General features: G+C 41.1%; 1 protein-coding gene across 1 annotated transcript in view; it reads right to left on the bottom strand.

Annotated features, from left to right (window-relative positions):
• IL1RAPL2 (interleukin 1 receptor accessory protein-like 2) overlaps positions 1-19,008 on the bottom strand; it is a 391,710-nt gene that overhangs the window by 190,912 nt on the left and 181,790 nt on the right. The window contains exon 2 of the mRNA XM_009330996.1: positions 5,141-5,414. Within this exon, the coding sequence (XP_009329271.1) occupies positions 5,141-5,414 (274 nt within the window). The remainder of the gene's footprint in view (positions 1-5,140; positions 5,415-19,008) is intronic.

Below are 19,008 nucleotides of genomic sequence, written 5' to 3'. Positions count from 1 at the left end.
CAGCTGGCTTGATGTGGGTTTCAAAAGGAGTGGTACCTGGGTAAGCACATTCTCCTCCATTGTTATTTGGAGTATAGAAGGGAAATGAAAACTCCCTGACTTGCTGAGAAGAGATGGCTGAGGAGGGCCGAACAACATCTTGGCAATAGGTCTCCTGCATGCAAAGTTCACTGCATGAGGAAGCAGTCACTGGATCCACTTTGCATCCTTTCTCTCCACCAGGCAAGGTTTGAAGCACACCAGGGAAGACACTTCTTCCACAAGCAACCAGTGACAGTGAGCTGAAACGTTACTGATGCACTGCAGCACATGGAGCTTTCGCTATGACAATCTGTTGGGACTGAAAATGTCAGTCATTTTAAAGGTATCTAAAGCTGGGATTTTACTATTAGGAAAACTGAAGGATACAGAATATTCTCATTCTTGTGCATCCTGCTGCAACAGGGAAGCTGCTGGATGCTCTCCGACCACAGAGCAACATGGGCATTTCTGCTCGAAGCCCTGACTGTTCCTGCAGCTTCTCATCAACAGTAATCACTGGCTTTCAGAAAGACAGAGGATGCGTATTTTCTCTTCTAAAGCTTTAGAGAAGGAGAGTGACTGAGCGGAAATATACATGTCACCTGGGAAAAGAAACAAATCTTTGTTTTTCTGCAAGTGTGTCAAAAGAACAGATAGAACTGATTTCTCTCAATAAAGACAATGTCATCAAAATGATTTGCAGGAGCACCATCAGTTTTTACACAATTTTAGATAGAAAAGTAGAAGCATTCTGATTCTACTTTCCCTGCATTTTGATAATGCCAAAACATTATATCTCAGCAAGTTAAATTTTATTTTATCATGAATCATACTGACTTTATATTGTATCTGCTCTAACACTGTATTCAAGTATTGAATACCATATATCACAGGGATTTTGTTTATACAGAATCAGTCACTTTTAATGTGGGAAATGTCACACACTTTTAATGTGTGACATTTAATGTTAGTGTCATACAGAGCCTGGGAAGACTACGCCATGCTGAATCCATGCATCTGCTCTATGTGTGAAATTAAGCTGGCTTCTACATTCATACCTGGGACAGTACAGCCATGAAAGCTGATCACATACCAGTGTGCAAGTCTGAGAGGTAACTATGAGATGTGTAATCCATCAGCTACTTAGATGTGCTCCTCTTGGACATCTGATGATTAAAGACACTGGCCCACTAGGAAGTTATCATCTTTGGATCTTTTCACAGTAAGTCTATGGGGAAAAAAAAGCACTTGCTGGTGAAGCATATGGAAGGAGGTATTCTGTGACTAAACTGGAATTACAACACTGCATTCAAAGGGATTTGAGATACAAAATCACCTTTGTCATGAACAGCTGAGCACTGAATAAAGCCAAAGCACCTGAACATGAAACATTCTGTAACGAGAAGATACTGTCACCAACAAAATGAATAACTCTATTAAAACACATATTGTAAGAACCATGAGAGATGGCTGCAGAGAAAGCGACCTTACCCCTACACATTTTCACATCATGATTTAGTCCAAATTTCCTGCTTGGACCTGAAAAAAACCTCTTCCTTCCTTTCACTTGGAAGCCAGACTTTCAGCGCTCAGAAAAGTGGTGCAACTTTTCCTGGGCTGATGGGTGCCTACTGCAGTCCAGGTTGTAGACATTTTAAACAAGCTCCTCAGCCCTCCTAACACCCACTGAAGTGAGAGCACAGAGGTTACGCTGCAAATGAAGTTTTACTGAGAGCCCCTCCAGGCTGCCTAAATCTGATTTTTATTTCCTGGACATGCGCCTCACAGACATTCAGAAGCCTGAAGGCTTAAAAATCTACTCTCAGTCCATGTTATTACTGCTCAGAAAGTAATATCTCGGTATTTCACCAATGGCTCGGCAGAGGCTTGATTCTTCTGTGCATGTCCACAGCAATGCTGCTCTCCATTAAGAACTGTGCAGATAGGGACAAAGTAAGGGAAAACGGATACACAGATTTCCTAACTTGATTTGTTGGCAGTTCTCTGGCATCAAATGCTGGTATTAAAGATCTGCAGGCTTATTGCTTCATAGGCATTCAAGGCCCTCGCTCCCTTGTTACCCTGCATCCTGTACAAAAATCCAGGCTTAGCTCCATCAGCCAGTCTGGTGACCACAAACTTCCACCTCCTGCTTTCCTTGCACCCCCTCAAGGCCCAGACTTTCTACTCTCCTGATTCACGTTATGGGAATTGAGTTATTTTATTTCACCAACAGCTAATGAATAGCAAATATGCACTAACTTTTTATTGATCTTGCTCATAAAGCATTTATTCAGTACTTCAGCTTATTTCAGAGCTGGGCCCAGTTAGGAGAAAGGGCTCCAGGAGTAGTCCCTTGCTGAGGGCAAAGGTGTGGCTAAACTTTGCTGAGATTTCTTCCTTAGCTCATCTTCTCTTCTTTCATCAGGCTAAGAAGATCTAAGTAGGCCCAGTTCTTGTTCCCTCTTTAAAAAACTGAGACTTTTAACACAGAAAAACAAATGTATTTTTTTAGAGTTGGAGGAAAGTGAATTAGCATAGCTCTCCCTATTGCCTGTGACATCCTTTATGTACGACTTGCTAAAAACCCTTGGTGTTCAATTCCCTTCTATCAGAGAAGATCTTCCCAGCTCAAGAGTGTGTTCTTCCTTTCAAGCCATGAACTTCTGGGACAGGGATCTCTTTGTCCCCACTTAGCCTTAGCACCACATCCAAGCATCTCACTCCCTTGCACCCTTTTGCATAGACAAGTACGAATTTCAGACAGAACGGTTCTAAGGCAAGAGACTTGAAGTGGTTGAATGCAGCACACCCTGGCAACTGGGACACACAAATGTGGGTTTTCACCCTTCAGGCAGCACAGGGAATTGCACCAGGGCTTCCCACGACCGTGGTGAGTGGCTAGAAAGGCATCAATTTAGATTTGAATTGCTTCTGATTTTCTTTTAGAGAACCTAAACAAAAACTTTTTTGTTGAGAAAAACTTCAGAAGTTTTACATTTATCTTGAGTCAAAAGCATTTCCCTCCCCCATTTTTTTCATTCAGCTACCAAACCAAAAGAGTCAATTATGCATGCAACCCTAAATCCAGTGTTGCACACTGGTGGACACAGTCACCTCTTTATTGTCACTGCATTGAGTTCTCTCTACCAGTATCTATTCATTCAGTCTACAAAAGAAGGCATTTGTAACAGAAATTGTAATGTTTCTAGAAAATAAGATCATATTCTAGAATTACTGCTCTCATTTGTGATCTCTTAATTCTCACAAAGCAGGTGATCCTGGTTAATGACTAAAACGCAAACACCTGCTTATCCCTCTCCAAAAAAATGGATTAATAAAGCTGAAATTACACAGTTAATGGTGTGGATAGTCTACCGCAAAAGTGTGATAATATTTCAGAACATTAGATCTAGCCCAATTTTAATGAAATTAAAATAAATTACTACTGCTATTTCCTCAGCTATTTTAAGCTGTCTATGATTTCATAAACAATAACAGCAAGGATACATTACCAAATTTTTGGAAGAAAAAAATAATTCAGTAAAGGAAGAAATAAAGTCTTTTATGTGTAACCACTATATAGAATATTCTGCACTCCGACATAAATCTGAAAAGGCAAAAATACCTGTAATTATATAAGAAAGTTCTAGCCAAAGCAGGAAAACTGCGTAACAGACAAAGATGATCTTAATTGCTGTGTAATGACTTCCAAGAAGCATGCCATATAGTTTTTATTTGAAAATGAGGAGAATGCGTGAATTATTTAAGAACTTGCCCATTTGTTACCAAAACTACTTTGTCATGTAAATGAGCAAAGAGTTTTGAAATTTCCCGGAAAAAAGTATGTCCCAGAATTTGATCCAAGATCAAGTCTTCATTGTTCACATAGGACTCGCATTAAAATTTCCAGAGCATTAAACTAGTAACTTGATTATCACAACAGTGACTTCTTATGAAAAAAGTATAGCTCCCTTGAAACATGTAAATCACTATCTTCCCGTAACATTTCAAAATCACAGAGTTCACATTACACCAAACCTGTGACAGAGCGGCTAATAAAAGAATAATTAACTCCAAAGGCTGCAACACAGACTTAATAGTGAGTCTGGCAGATGCATCTGATATTTAAACTGGACATTGGTCCCCAGTACAAACCACCATGCACCACAGCACAATCTTTGATTTTAGTAGCGTTCTTCAGGATCAAAATGGACTGAGGCAGCTGAGACAAGGCACCAAGACTTAGCAGAGATGGAGAGAGAGCAAATTCTGGGCTCTGAACAGTGCTGTTACTTTGCTGCAAATATTTGACATTAAATTTATCAAACTTGTGTATAATTTCAGTATGGAACAGCAGACAAGGATGAAGCAAGCTTCATTCTCTCAAACTAAATAGTTTAAAACCGAATCATACGAAGCATCTGTAAACTCCTTCTAATTCAAAACTGGATCATTTAAGGGATATTTATTCATCCATTCTTAAAGAGTTCTCCTTTTTTATCTTATCATTTTAGGCATAGAGCTGACATCAACATCCACATGATGGAAATCACGAGCTCCAGCACATGCTTAATGTAAGGCTCATCCAACAGTTCCAAAATACTTCTGAGACATGCATTTCAGTGCCTTACCAAACGAGGTCTGCTTAAATTTATGATAAATCATAACTGTATATCAAAATAAACATTTCTTCAAAACCAGACAGAACTGTAACTCCCCACGGCCTAACCCCATCAGAATAATTCAAACTGTGTCTAACTCTTGAATAACTCAGAGGATTTGAGAAAGAGCATTACTTAACCAAAATACTTCATGATTTAAGAAGTATCCAGTTCTGAAAGTTTATGGCAAATTGAGAATTTGCAAATGTTGGACTTAAAAAAAAAAAGTAATTAAGTGAAAGTACATGTTCAATTATAGCTGTTGGAAGAGGTAACTCTAATTACTAGGGAAACTAATTTTGAAACAAAGCATTATGTGACATATATAATTATGAAAATAAAAATGAGTATATATTAACTGGAAGAATGTATTAATCCTGAGAGCTAAATTTAAACATTTTTTTTTAACCAAGACAATCCATACATTCTTAGTTATACTTTAACACAATACCCACCTTAGAACACACGTGTAGAAACCACTGTCTTGCAACTCAACCGAGTGAAACCATATTGAATCTTCATCCTTGCTCATCCTAACTTCAGAAAATATAATGGGTTCTTCTAAATCGCCTTTGTTTTTGTACCACATAAGCCTAAGACCTGTGCTTTGGGCCATGCTATAATTAGTTCTGATATAGCTGTAGAAAAGGGCACATTTCACTCGGACTGGTTCACCTGCCAAAGCCATGTATGTCTTGAGATCCACTGACCAGTCAATGCAACCATCAACTGAAAGCAAAACAATAATAAAGAAATATTAGATACAAATATATTTTTTCAAGACAGTGAAAGGCATCTTGTGAAATGCAATGCAATTAATTAAAAGAAAAGAACCTTTGTTTCATAGAAACGTGAAAACCCTGAAGCAGCTACTGGCAATCAAAAGGTTTTATACACCTTTTTTAGTTACATGTAAATGCAAATGTGCAGGCAATAAATAGAGCACATTGGGCCTGCTCAATTCCATTTTAGAATATAATTACTTTCATCCCCAAAACACTAATTCTTTAATAAATAAACCAAGTGTTTTCACCTTAACCACCTGCTCCAGTAAACCAGTTTTGAATTGTTTAATTCCTCGTTGGAGGAAAATGTACATTGGCATCTGATCCCAATCTTACCCCTTAAAACTTTTCCATCCACCTCTGCTAATTATGTTACGTAAAAAAAAATAACTAACAGATGTGACATTTACCATTTTCTTTTCAAGGCAGCTCCACATAGCTTTTTTTTTTTTTCCTACAGCCTACTCAAACTGTAGAGATATGTATTATATACAACAGGATACAATTACAACATGCTACCTATGCAATCAAGCTTAATACAGGAACTGTACAAATATGAAAGGGGACAGTTTTCTTGATACTTCACTTCAAAATGAACATATGCCAGCCAGTTTAATAAAAGATTACTTCTCCCTACAATTTTCTCTCCCATTATTTTAAATCATCTTAGTTACAATATAATCCTAGAATATGCATACATATCAACATGTAACTCCCCCTCACATATCAGAGACCTTTTAATTCAATCTTTTTTATTGCTGGAAAAACTGTAAGCCTGAAAGTCAACCAAGAATATAACCAAAGAAAAAGACTGCAAAGGCAGATCACCAATAGGGAAATACACTACCTAAAATTAATAGACTTGATGAAATGTGTAGCTTTTGGAATTTATTGATCATATCCAGCTACATGTAAGTGGAACAGCTTTACCCTTGATGTAGCTACCTCAAATTCAAGCGAGTAAGGTTCGAGTTGCCTCTTCTGCATTTACAGTATCAATTCTCAAACTCTAAGTGTTAGATATTCTCATACACTCTTCATTTCGTGTACATCTCCGATAGCATTAAGTGATTTTTTTAATTTACTTCCTAAAAAAATGTAGTGAGCCAAAATTTCTACACATGGTGCAATATCCGATCTAGTCCTTTTTTTTAGTGGCTTTCACTGACTTTAAGTTATGTCTACCATTTTTTCAGGCTTCTCTTGAATCCTTCAAAACTAACCACGATAAATGGAAGGTTTTGATTTCCCCATTGCAGTAAATCAGCTTTAATTGTACTGCGACCACATGAACCACGCAACTGAACCATATTTGAAACCTATTGACACTGACCACTTTCATACATTTCTAATACATAAAGTTCCACGTAACATCTTGTAAAACAAACTTTACTTGTAAAATACACTAACATAGGCTCAAGAGGGAAGGGAAACCCATTACTCAAAACCATACTTTTAATATATCTACTGTCATGCGGGTATTGACAGGCAAAGTCACCCCAAGTGGTGCGGATCAGGCTGCCTGCTCCTGCCACCCACCCCACAGGCAGATGCAAACACAGCAGCTGGTTGTGCCAACTGACTCCTTACTTCAACAAGAAAAGCCCCAAAACCAAAACATTCACCTGAAGTTAGCTGTACACAGTTTCGGTTAACTTCAATTTTCATTTCCACACTCATTTTGCTGAAAACCTCCTGCTGACTTAAATTAAAATTCATTGCTTCTTGCTTTTAATGGCTACTGCTAATGACATAAAATGAAAGGCCGGTAGCAACTTACTGACTTTCCTTTTCTTCACTGCTGCAGCATCATTTCTTCCTCTGTGTTCTCCCTCTCATAGCTTAGTGCCACACAGAACAGGACAAGTTTGGATAATCGTTACTTGAAAATCATGTACTGAAGTATTTGTCCTCAATGCATCCCCTCCAGGTTTATAACATCCTCCACCATGACCAAAGCCGCACACTGTAACTCAAACATTCTCTTGCCAGGACCCCACAAAACATTGCATTCACCTCTCTCTGCGATGGTGTTATACAGACATGGGCAACCAGCAGCAGAGCTGGAAAAAGAACCCAAATCTCCCAGTCCTACAAACCCATCCAATCCACTTTTATATTAAAGCCTGGTTCTGACATCATAAATTATTTTATATAGGTGACTTTGAGGGCTTTTACATTGAGCGGGTGTCAATGTACTCCATACAGAGCTTCCTCACAAAAGCTCTGCGCTTTTTTTAAGCCCTGCTCTTTAGGCTGGTGTGAGTTTACAGTTAAAGAGCAGTGCAGAGCTTACAGCCGCCTTCTCTCAGCAGGGGATGTGAAAGGCAATGCTGAGCTCTCCAGATGGCTCATCCCCGTTCTCCATGGACATACCGGTATTCTCAAAGGCACCCTTCCTCCTGTGCTTTAGCAAAGTCACAAAAGTCCAAGCAGGGGTGTGTAAGCTGAAATGAATAGGGGTGCCCAGAACTGGAATTTAGATCCAAACTAATTCAGCCGATCCAATTAATTCTGTCAATCTAATCCTGTCATGTCATCTAATGCTTTTGAAACTGTGCTGGTTCAGCAAAGTTAAACCACGGTAAAGAATCACTGACATTCAGACACACACAGAAAGCTTGTGGGTCAAGCAGAAACGTTCCAGTTTTTCATTTATTTCGCAGAGCAGAGTCATAATTAGGAAGAGTTACAGAGTTAGGTACTGACCCAATATGCAAATCCAGCTTTGGAAGCTGAAAATGCCTCTGCTTCCAGTAAAATTTCTCCCACATCCACACCGAACAACTTGTCAAAGCACAGCTCAAATGAACACTAAGCATCCTTCAGTGTCATTCAATCTGCCTCATCTTCCACTTTCATTTGAAAATTCCTTCTCCCTTGTAGTGTGCACTTCTTTACTATTTTATTTTCAAAATTACAACTGCTGGAGTATATAAAGCACAGTGGAATAGATGAAAGACATTTGAATGGTAATTTACAGCCAGGTCATTAGAGTGGCTAAAAGCCATCTCCAGCTGCCCCCAGTGGAGAGCGAGACTGTGGGGCCGGTGCACCGCTGGCCATTGCCAGCGCTCCAGTGGAGGCACCGGGCACGGTGACCTGACCCCAGCCCAGCACCTGCATCTCCAAAGAAGAAAAGAAAGAAAAGGCGATTTACACTAGAGACCTTTTTCCCATTAACAGTATCCGAATGGAAGAATTTCAGCAGCCAGCGGCGAGGCTGACCCCAACTCAGCGAGCGCAGCGGAGGGGGAAGGTGCAGGCAGGCTGCCTGCCCATCGCCCCTGCCTGCACCGGCTGCTCCCCTGCAGCAGCTCGCTCCCCGCAGCGTGCCCGGACATGGTAATAACGGAGAGGAGAGCATCAGGGAATGGAGTAACCATTCATTATAGGGTTGATGACATCTGCGGAGGGGAGAAGTCTCACAGAGCGCCTTGACTAAATCTTAATTATTGAGGAAAGACTGATCAAACAGGAGACGACTTTTTCCCCTTGCTCTTTTTTTCTTGTTAAATACACAGTCAAGAATGTTTCCTCTCATGAAGCTGTAGAGGCTAAAATCTAGGTCAGGCTCCCCACGCTCACGTGGAAGCTGGAATTTTTCCTCTTGCCACGCTGTCAGTCACTGGAGCGTGAGCACTGTTAGATTCATTTGGAGTATTCTCCAAGCTGTCATTACAAATGACTGGAGCTGCTTAGGTGGAGTTTAGCACTCCATTATCCAGAACAAAGTTTGCTGTCATTTTTGTTGGGCTGGCTCTCAATATGTAATATAATCAGGGTGGTAAGAAGAGAAAAATAATGGCGTTAGAGAGAGGCATGTACTATATAATAAATGTATATACATCTTTTCTCTGCTACCCAATAATCAGGTGTTCCTTAATAAATGCCTGATTGAAACGCCATTCAAATGAAATCCTATCTTCCGTGGGTGTATTTTAGACACTTTCAATAAAGACAATTATTTGAAATATTTTCTAAAGTTCAGAGCATTGAGAGGATACGGAATACACTGTCCCATTTTTAGCCCAGCTTCCTAAGGAAAAGAGGTTTGCCCATCTATCTGTCAGTCCCCCACCCCATTAACATAACTTCTGACCCAACTGACTAAATTCAATCCTATTTCGTAGAACATGAAAAGGTCCAGGCACACGAGAGCCCTACACGGGGCAGGGAAATACAGCAGCAGTTAATCACGGTGGGGCCCCACTGGGCCCATCCCAGTTATCTATCCAGGCTATTGAAATTGAATTGAAAATGAAGGTTTCAAAATTATTAAACAAAGTATAGATTAAGTTGGCTGACAATAAGTTACTGTACTTCTACGTTAGCAATCACCCAAAGAGTGTACTGCATCTCCTTCCCCAACATTTCCTGGTAATTTCCCATTATTCTTATTTTAAATAAATCTAGTTGTCTAGGGAGTCTAGATGCATTTTAACATGAACCATAATAATTTATGAGCAATTATAGAAAAGCATGTACATAGTCTCTGAGTAATTTGTCTTTCTGCTTGCTGTCATAGAAATAATTTTTTGCATGGCAAATCTGCCTGTAATCATTTTTGTAGGGATCTGTCACCTACAGCAATTTACATCATAGCATTATTAAACATGTTTGCCTACCTTGTTACCTGAAAATCTCATTTTAAATTGAAATAATCTAAAAATAAATAATAAAAAAATAATATACTAGCTAATGTATTAAATTTATTGCTCCACAAAGCAAGCAATGCTTGTGACTGTAAATACATAGTAAAAAAAAACCCCCACAACATTCCTCTGATACAGGAGTTATATTTTTATTTATATATTAGCCATTGAACAGCAGACTCCAGAAACTGATATCCATCACGCTCGGCGTTTGCAGACACGTAGCAACAATAGATGCACTCCATTAAGGAAGTCCAAAAAGGGGTGCAAATTTTTTAGACTCTTAAAGGGGAGAAATCCGTTACGGAATTTTAGGCAACTTGGTATTTTCAGATCTTGATTCTGGAGAAAAGAGAACACACCCTACATTTGAGCCAACACAGTAATGCCTTTAGTAGCTTTGGCTGGACCTGATCTTCACAAAGGGTCAGGGAGTTAGATCAGGATCGCCATACATAATTGGTTTCACATCTCTGGCTTTCTGGCTGTGCTATGCTAATTCTGCTACGGTGCTTGCAGACCCCTGCCAGCATCTCATCACAGCCCGGCACTGCCATACGAGACCTGTCTGTCAGCGGAGCCCAGCACGTGGTCCTCTGCCACCCTGCCTCCTCCCAGAGCCCTTCGCTGCTCCTCACACCATGAGCCGAGTCGGGGAGCTGAGCTGAGCCACCTAAAAACTGACAGCAACGACCACCCCCTACCCCTATCTGTGATTCTTTAAATACTCCAACATTCAGAGATACAATTTGCTGGTGAGAGAACACATTTCAAACAAGTCTATTGACCACTTTGTGCACTCTTCAAAATCATGGATGTCACCTCCAAAGCAAGGTAAGATCTTTGCTTGTAGAGCTCCCTCAGCTTAGCTTACCTACCAAACTGGATGGTCGAAGGACACTCTCATTTTTCCGCTCTACCAAAAGACATCTGAGCTGGTATCTCTGACATGGAGAGCAAGCTACCCAGTTTTACGGGGGAGCAGAAGCCTACGCTGGTGATACTTCAGAAAGGAGTGGACGGTGGCCTTCTCCAGCAGCAGGGGAGCCTATCTCAAATAGCAAGTGGGGAGGAAAGGAGAAGGAAGTTCAGGTAAAGTGTCTGTGATGTTTCTTTTCTGTGAGTTACAGTTTCACCCTTCTTTGAGTCAAGTGAACACTAGTTTTTGACTCTGCCTATGCTCATATTTTAAACTGCATTTTAGGAAAAAATCAAATAGTTGTCCCCTGAGGGATATAGTAAATCAAAAAATTGTATGTTAGACATGAAGACCACTTAGAAAACCACCTTCGAGCTTGAGAAAAAAAACAAGTTTATCATGATTCAAGCTGGGTGAATTTTGCAATGTTTCTCCTACTACCCTGTTAACAGCTTTAACTAATTCATTTCTATCACAGTAACATCTAGATTCAGCAATCATCAACCAAGACTATTTTGCTGTAAACCACAAGATCGAAGAAGAGGATCACTCACAGACTTTGTAGTTTCTCTAACTTTGATCTCCATTTTCTGAATGTTTTCTAGCAAAATTTAGACCATTCAAATGTACTGGCGAAAAAGTTTGGGACTTTCAAGACATGTAAAAGTGCAAATATTCCAAAACTCCTAAATCAAATAATGACGAGTGCAAGAAAACTTCATTAGATTTAGCAACATGCAAATATTTCTCCAAATCTGGCTCATAAATAAGGCAAAATGCATTTACTTATCCTTATACATTGGCTACATTTTTTTCCAATTTTTGATCAAAGCTTCAAATTTCTGTAAGATGGGCTAAAAGGTTTTTAAGACTTGTACGTGCCTCATTTTTTTTGACCAGCTTTTCTTATGAGCCATAGCTAAACAACCCAACTCAAATGTCAAATATTCCAGCCGAACACCCACAATTTCCTTCGAGGTCAAACAAACTGTAAATATATACTGCCAGAGGTCCAAATAACAACGGATTGCTCTGTCCTGAGTTACACATGCATAGGGAGCCAGAAGCATTTTAGTCTTATATTGAAAATGCAAAAGAAAGAACATACTAGTAGATCACCAATCTGTAAAATTCGTTAGGGAGAGAAAAAAACAGCTCGGACCCTGAACAAATACTCAGCTTCCAGGAGCGATGGCATATTAATGAGGTCAAGACTTAGAAATTATATTTGAAGAACAAAAATGCTAAAGTAGTGTCAGCAGAAGTTACTGGACGGGGCATTTCATCCTGTAGCACTTGTCAGAGCCAGCTTTTCAGGTAGCACCTTATCACAAGGATTTTTGGGAATTCTTGCTGATGGAGAGAAGAGCAAATCACAGCTGGCAGGTTAGATTTTGCTGGAGACAGGGAGCTCTGAAACAGATTCTGTGATGGAAAGAAAATCTCTGATCTCATCATATTCTTTGCTACCTCTTCCAAGCCAGATGTTCCTGGAGACAGATGGACCTGAACTGAAGTGCCCTTCCAAAGCTGTGCTCTTTGCTGTGAGCAGATTGCTCTGCTAAGCACAGAGAAAGAGAAGAGGAGGGCACTAAAGCAACTGTTTAAAATGCAGCATATTTACCCTAAAAATGAGTGTTTCGTGACCTTGATCTCCTAATCACTTCAATATCTGGCAGGTTTTTAAAGAGTCTGTGTTAAACTAAACAGTACAGAAATGGGAACTTATAAAATGGTTTGGTTTTAAATATTCAGTGTAATGCCTCGATTCTCCGTGGCTGTCACCACATTAGAAAACAATGTAAAAGGCACCTTGAAAATCAACAGCAGTAGAGCCAGGACATGAACAATAAAGAAATCATACTTCATGGCTTTATGCTTTTGTATATTTTGTGAAGTCCCAGACATGGGTTCAAGGACTGTGCCCCAGCCTGTCCTGCCTTCTCAGCACCTCCTGCACTGCCTGGCCCCTGCGGTTCCCCTCCCGCACTGGGGCAGGCAGATTTGGAAGAGTTGTGGGAAAGTTCATTTATGAAGCTCCTGCCTCTGCCCAGCCTCCGTCTTTGCCCCCACAGAAGTAAAGCCAAGTGGGTGACCTGCAGTGAACAAGTTATCCAAACAATTAAACTTCTTGTTTGTGGGTCTATAAATGAATCCCCATTTCTTCGAAGCCAGCCATGAAATGACATCATTAAATTAGCACATCTCCCTTTTTTCTTTATCCCACTAGCAAGGGAACATTATTTTAAACAAAAAGTATGTTGCTCTAGATTGGAGTGGCCAGATCAGTTACGTGACATTACATCTGCTCCTTGGACTGAACAAGTAACAAAACTTTCCTGTTAAATTCCAAAATTTAAATTCCACAAACAAACAACTCAGGCACCCAACAACTCAGTGCAAACACAGGTATGAACTCAATAAAGACTGTAAATTAGCTATCCACCCAGCTCTGAAACCCATCTAAACCCCGATATTTTTTTCACACAAAGCCCACAAAATCTAGTAAATAAAAATACTTCCACCTTCTAAGCTCCAGAAAGGGGAAAAAACAATTTTTTCTAACATCTTTGACAACGAATATTGCCATTTTTATTAGCTCTTTGGATTCCAGAGGAAGTTAATGAACAATGGAAAAGCACAAAGAGAGATTTCCCAGCATCTCTGATACTTCTTCGGTGCACAGAACTACCTTTAGACAAATTAGATAGAAAAAGAAAACAAGAAGATTCAGTATCTAAGAAAAGAGAGAATAACAACTGATTTAAGTAATGAGTAAAACAGACTGAAAATATTCCATTACCTTTATAAATCAAAATTTTATCCTAAGAAGATTTTGGGTAAGGAGCAACACACTGGAAATACACTTTATACCTGAAGGTATATGCAATTAATACTTTAAGTGGTGTTGACTATACATGAGCTCTTTCAGGACACTCTCTGGGACGGTTTTAATATTCTCCAGCCAACCACATTAACCCACAGAGACTTTCACACACTTCTGTTTTCAAGTCTTTAGCACCATGCAAACTTTGGGAACAAAGCTGAATTCATTTCAGTAATTGATGAGTCTCCTTTCATTAGTCCCTTTGAATAAAGTTACTGAAGGTAAAGTAAATGGAAACTAGATCCCAGATCAGGTAGTTGCAGTCTCAAGTAATCACACAATTAGGAAACTCTATATCCACTGCTTGTTATTCCCAGGAGGGAATTGTAGGAAAGAGCTGTGAATAATAAGAATTTAAAATTAAAGAGAATGAAACTCTATTAACTTTCTGGTCCCTGTGGGGCAGAGGGACTGGTGTACATGCACAAGATTATTTTATTTTTCATCATGTTTTTCAAGTATATGGACAGTTTGAGTTGGATTATCTGCTTTGAGGGCACAGTCCTCTTGAGTTTGGATTAGGTTAGGAAGATGGACTCCCTGTTGAACGCACCGGGCTAAATTCATTTCCTCCACTGTCTGCAGAGGGGAATCTTTGAGTGACACAGGCCTGCCATAAGGGCTCTTACTACATCTCACTTGTGGGAGAGAAAGATTGCTCAACAGAAGAAGAAAGCAAGGAGACTATCAGAAGAGCCTACGTATAGTATCACACCTCACCGCAAGCGGAAACCAGGACTCAGTTATTCCTGTGGATGAGCTACATGGTATTTGTGCAAGGTTTAAGCAATTACTCACTGGCACACCTCAGCAGGGACATTTCTGGTAGTCCAAATTCCCCATTTACCACGGGCAACTCATGCCTGACCAATGCACCTGCCTTGCCTGCACAGCCAACCATGCCATCATGGAAGGCCTTTGAGCAGGAGCCCAGACTCCGAGCCTCCAGAGGCCTCTTCCAACCTACCTGACCCCAATGATTTGGTCCTACCACTGACACAGCCCTCGCTGGGGCTCACGATGCGCAGACACATAAAGGGAGCCTTTCGCATGAATGCCCATATCTGGGTGTGCACGCTCTCTATCCTACTCATTAATCGTTTATTTTCTAGCCTACCAAGATGCAGTCAGTCCATCAGAAGATTACCAAATGCTTTACAAAACTAGTTCCCCATCATAAACGCACTAGGTAGAATTGAATGTTTTGGGCCTTGGGCATTTGCAAACTACCTGATGAACACATTGCAACGTTAAAAAAAGAGAAAGAATGCACAACTTTAAATCAGGACATGCTCATGAATAGAAAGGAACAAGTCAAGTTCATCTGAATTTACTTGCAACAAATAGCCAGCTTTGGTCATTTCCTTCATCTTTACACATTCACCTTTGGATATCTAGACATTCTTACCATTTTACAATTCCTATGCCATTCCTCCTGCTATCTGGCACAGATAATTTCAGCTACAGTGAGCCAATTACCGTTTCTACTTGCATGGCAGGTGGACCTCTGTTTGAAAAGGTTGTGACCCATGCTCTAGCCTAGGTTGTAATTCCTCCTCTCATTTTAATTCATTAGCTGCATGTATGCAGCAGAATTTTAATAGGAAACTTGCCTGACTGCAGAACACACCAAATTTCATTTCAGTAAAATGAACACTCACAAATCAAAACAATATTATCTTTTATAGGACAACCATGAATGGAATTGTTAGAGGGTTATTTGACTAAAATGTGTCTGTAACTGATGAATTATGAAGTGCATTCAAAATGAGATTTTTTTAAACAGTAAATGTTGTTCTGAAGACTTTTGTTTCTAGTTAAAATAAACAGTTATCCTTATTGCAAGCTATTATAATTACATGTAAGAAAGAAAAAGTAAGGATGATTGAAAAATGAACCATTACAATTACCATTACATTACCATTACCTGTGTTACAGATGTGTCTCTCTAGGTAAAGCAGCAAGCGGTAATGCAGTGCTGTGATCTGTAACACAGCGTTGCACATTTGTTTAGGTACACCTTTACCATTTACATATATGTTTTCTAAAACCTGCCTATCGCAACATCCTGCAGCACTGCATCCACCAGCAGCTCCACACACCCCAGTAATGTATCTCCAGTGAAAACAAGGGCCCCGTTTACGGGACCACATGCACTTTCATTTCTCAAACACAGACTGTGAAAAGGGGGCTGTGACGGCAGCCCCCCACATCTGCCAGATCCCCCAAAATCCCAACCCGCTTCCAGATCAGTTGTGAGCGGCGGCCCTGAGCAGGCCCTGTCACCAGCACCGCGAAGCCTCTCGGTCCCCTCTCAGGCTCCCGTTCCCGGGGCCTCGCTCCTCCCCAGCCCCAGCCCTAGCCCTGGTGACGGCCCCTTGCTGGGGGAGAGGGGCCATTTTGTCATCACCAGGGCTGCAGCTTCCCACACGGGCACATTCCCAGGGACTGTGCTTTCGGGTCGTTTTCCCAAGCCTTGACTCAGGAAACTCAGACCAGGGCCAACAGCCAACTTGTGATAAGTGGTATATTGTTTGTTCACCAAACTTGATGAGACAATTGCCTTTTGTGGTATAAGCTAAGGAAACTGGCTATGAGAGTTTGGACTTTGCCTAAGGTAATGAAATATGAAAACTCAGAATATTTGTAAAGGAATTTACAAATTCTAGAGAAATGGGGGAAATGAAAGGGTTAAATCCCTGACAATCCCTGACTAAAACCTTGCTGTGATTTTTCTTAACTTCACTTGCATAGTTTTAGTGATATGTAAATTCTTACCTGACCAGAATTTACAGGCCTTGAGCTAGCTCATTAGGCCTCCGATCACTGGCAATAGAAACTCAGGACGACTGTGTCAAGTAAGTGCTAAAAGACTAGTTAAACTGACCCCCTTGTAACATTCCAGAGTCAAAGGACTGATAAGCTAATTCAACAACTATATATGGACAAAGGAAGCCCAAAGTTCAATCAGAGGACAGAGTGAGGAAGACTATGGACGACCACCGGAGTGTGAAAAGACCCTAGCCCCAATTTTACTGAGCATGCTTGGACTATGTAAATGAATTCCGGGAACTCATCACCATAAGACCACCTTTTCCAGGAAATCTGATGAATATGTATGATTTTTCTGTACATAACCTGATGTGCTTTGCCAGCCGGTGTGTGTCGTTGGTGGAGCAGAGGCTCCCGGGCCACCCAGCGCTGTTTTGCTTATTGCCATTTCTTGCTAATTAATAAATTGATCATACACTCAAACCAGTCTCACCGTGATTTGTGAGAGTTACACATAACAAACTGAAACCCCAACAAAACCGGCACTGCTTCGAGCTGACACAGAGCAGCAACTATTTATCTTTAAATAAGAACCATCATAAAGCAGACAGACCCCAAACCAGCCCAGTTTACAGCCTTTTCCTCACACTTCCCTGTAACTTCACCAGCCAGAAACAAAACTGGCGGCAGGAATGTTTCATTTACATACAAGCAAAATATGCTAACTGCAAATACCTCATTACTAATACATCATTTGCTCAGAACAGCACAAAACAAACAGGTCTGTGTTTTATTCATGGGCCTCCTATCATCCTCAACGGCCCCAGCTCACTCTGCAAAACACGCAGCTGCCGTGTGTTTCACCAAGCAGCGCCCAAGAGGGGGACGGGAGAGATGTTTGAGCTCCTGGCTGAGGCCGGGCAAAGATGAGAGTTGGGATCCGGGATGTGGGAGGGGAGCTGGGGAGCCCTTGGCACCTGAGGCCTTTCTTCAGATGTCACCACATCCTCCAGCTGGGACACCGTCCTGCAGCCCCACCATCCATCAGCTCATCATTATTAAATCATCACAGCTCAACGTTAAAAGACAACTCTGAAAAATCATCATAAAAGCCTCCACCTGAGCTACTGATAAACCAGAAAAATTACATAACTGGAGTAACTTTTTAAATTAATGTCTCCCCACTGGTTCTGACTGGTTACACAACACTCAGCGAGCAATGTGGAGACTGCTCGTTTTCTATCATGCCCTCGCTCACTCCCAGTTTCTTGACCTAACCCCCAGACACCATTTACTTTCCCAGCCTTGGGAACTGACTGCCACAGCAGTTTGAGGACAAGTGTTCAAGTAGTATCTTAAAATGATTAATACAACAAAGCGCTGAGGTGGCTACACCTGGATTGGCTTCTGTAGGGATCACCCCAAAGAAAACCTATATGTTTTACGCTTAGGAAACCATGGTTTAGAATATGGAAAATCAGTACTTGAATCCTTAAACAGAAAAAACTCACAGTGACTAGGGAAGACAGGACAGAAATACGAAGCTGGATACCTTCTTCTTCCATCCATCTTCTTCACAAAGAGGGTGCTCATTTCCAAGCCTGGCTGCAGTTATCTCAATGAGCTTGAGGGGCTCCAACTGCCCAGTGCCCTGCTTGGGGCAGGCAGGCTGTCCCTGCTCCTCTTGGCAGGCTTGGGGAGGGCTCCTGGCTCCCAGCTCAGGGCTGGGGCTCTCCTGCCCCCTGGTCCCCCATCCTTCCCTCACCACCCCTGCTAAATGCAAGCTGAATTCAGCAAATAGTGTTCAGTGGGGAAGTGGGGATGGGGGGGAGGATTAATTTCGACAGTGTTGTGAGTGGATGCATTCCCAATTAAAAATGTTCTATTTAATTCAACCTAGTCAGTTTTATTACTATTTTGACTTCATTATTTTTTCAGTTTATGATGACAGATTTTTCAGTTCAGATGACAGAACTGTCATCTGCCCAGCTCTACATCTGAAGGAAGAGGAAAACGACTGTTGCCAGGCAGAGGGGAAAAAGCACACAGGAGGCATGTGACCTCAGGGTAGGGATTTTGGGCTACAGACAAGGAAGTGAAGTGAGAGGTCTCTGACAGTGTTCTCGGGGCACAAAAAAAGCACTTTGAATTGGCTCTCATCAAGGTTAAAGCAGAATTTGATGGCAACAAATCAGTCTTGTTTTCATAAGATACAAGGTCCAGCCTTAGAGGCGTTGATGGCGTTCAGCTCCCATGGAGGTCAGTGCACCCTACGCAGCCTCTGCACCCTACAGCACTGGGTGCC

Source organism: Pygoscelis adeliae, unplaced genomic scaffold (assembly GCF_000699105.1).
Source record: "Pygoscelis adeliae isolate BGI_AS28 unplaced genomic scaffold, ASM69910v1 Scaffold100, whole genome shotgun sequence".
In the NCBI taxonomy this organism is placed as follows: Eukaryota; Metazoa; Chordata; class Aves; order Sphenisciformes; family Spheniscidae; genus Pygoscelis; species Pygoscelis adeliae.
The sequence above is the reverse complement of the archived record's forward strand: the minus strand, read 5'-3'. Positions and strand labels throughout refer to the sequence as shown.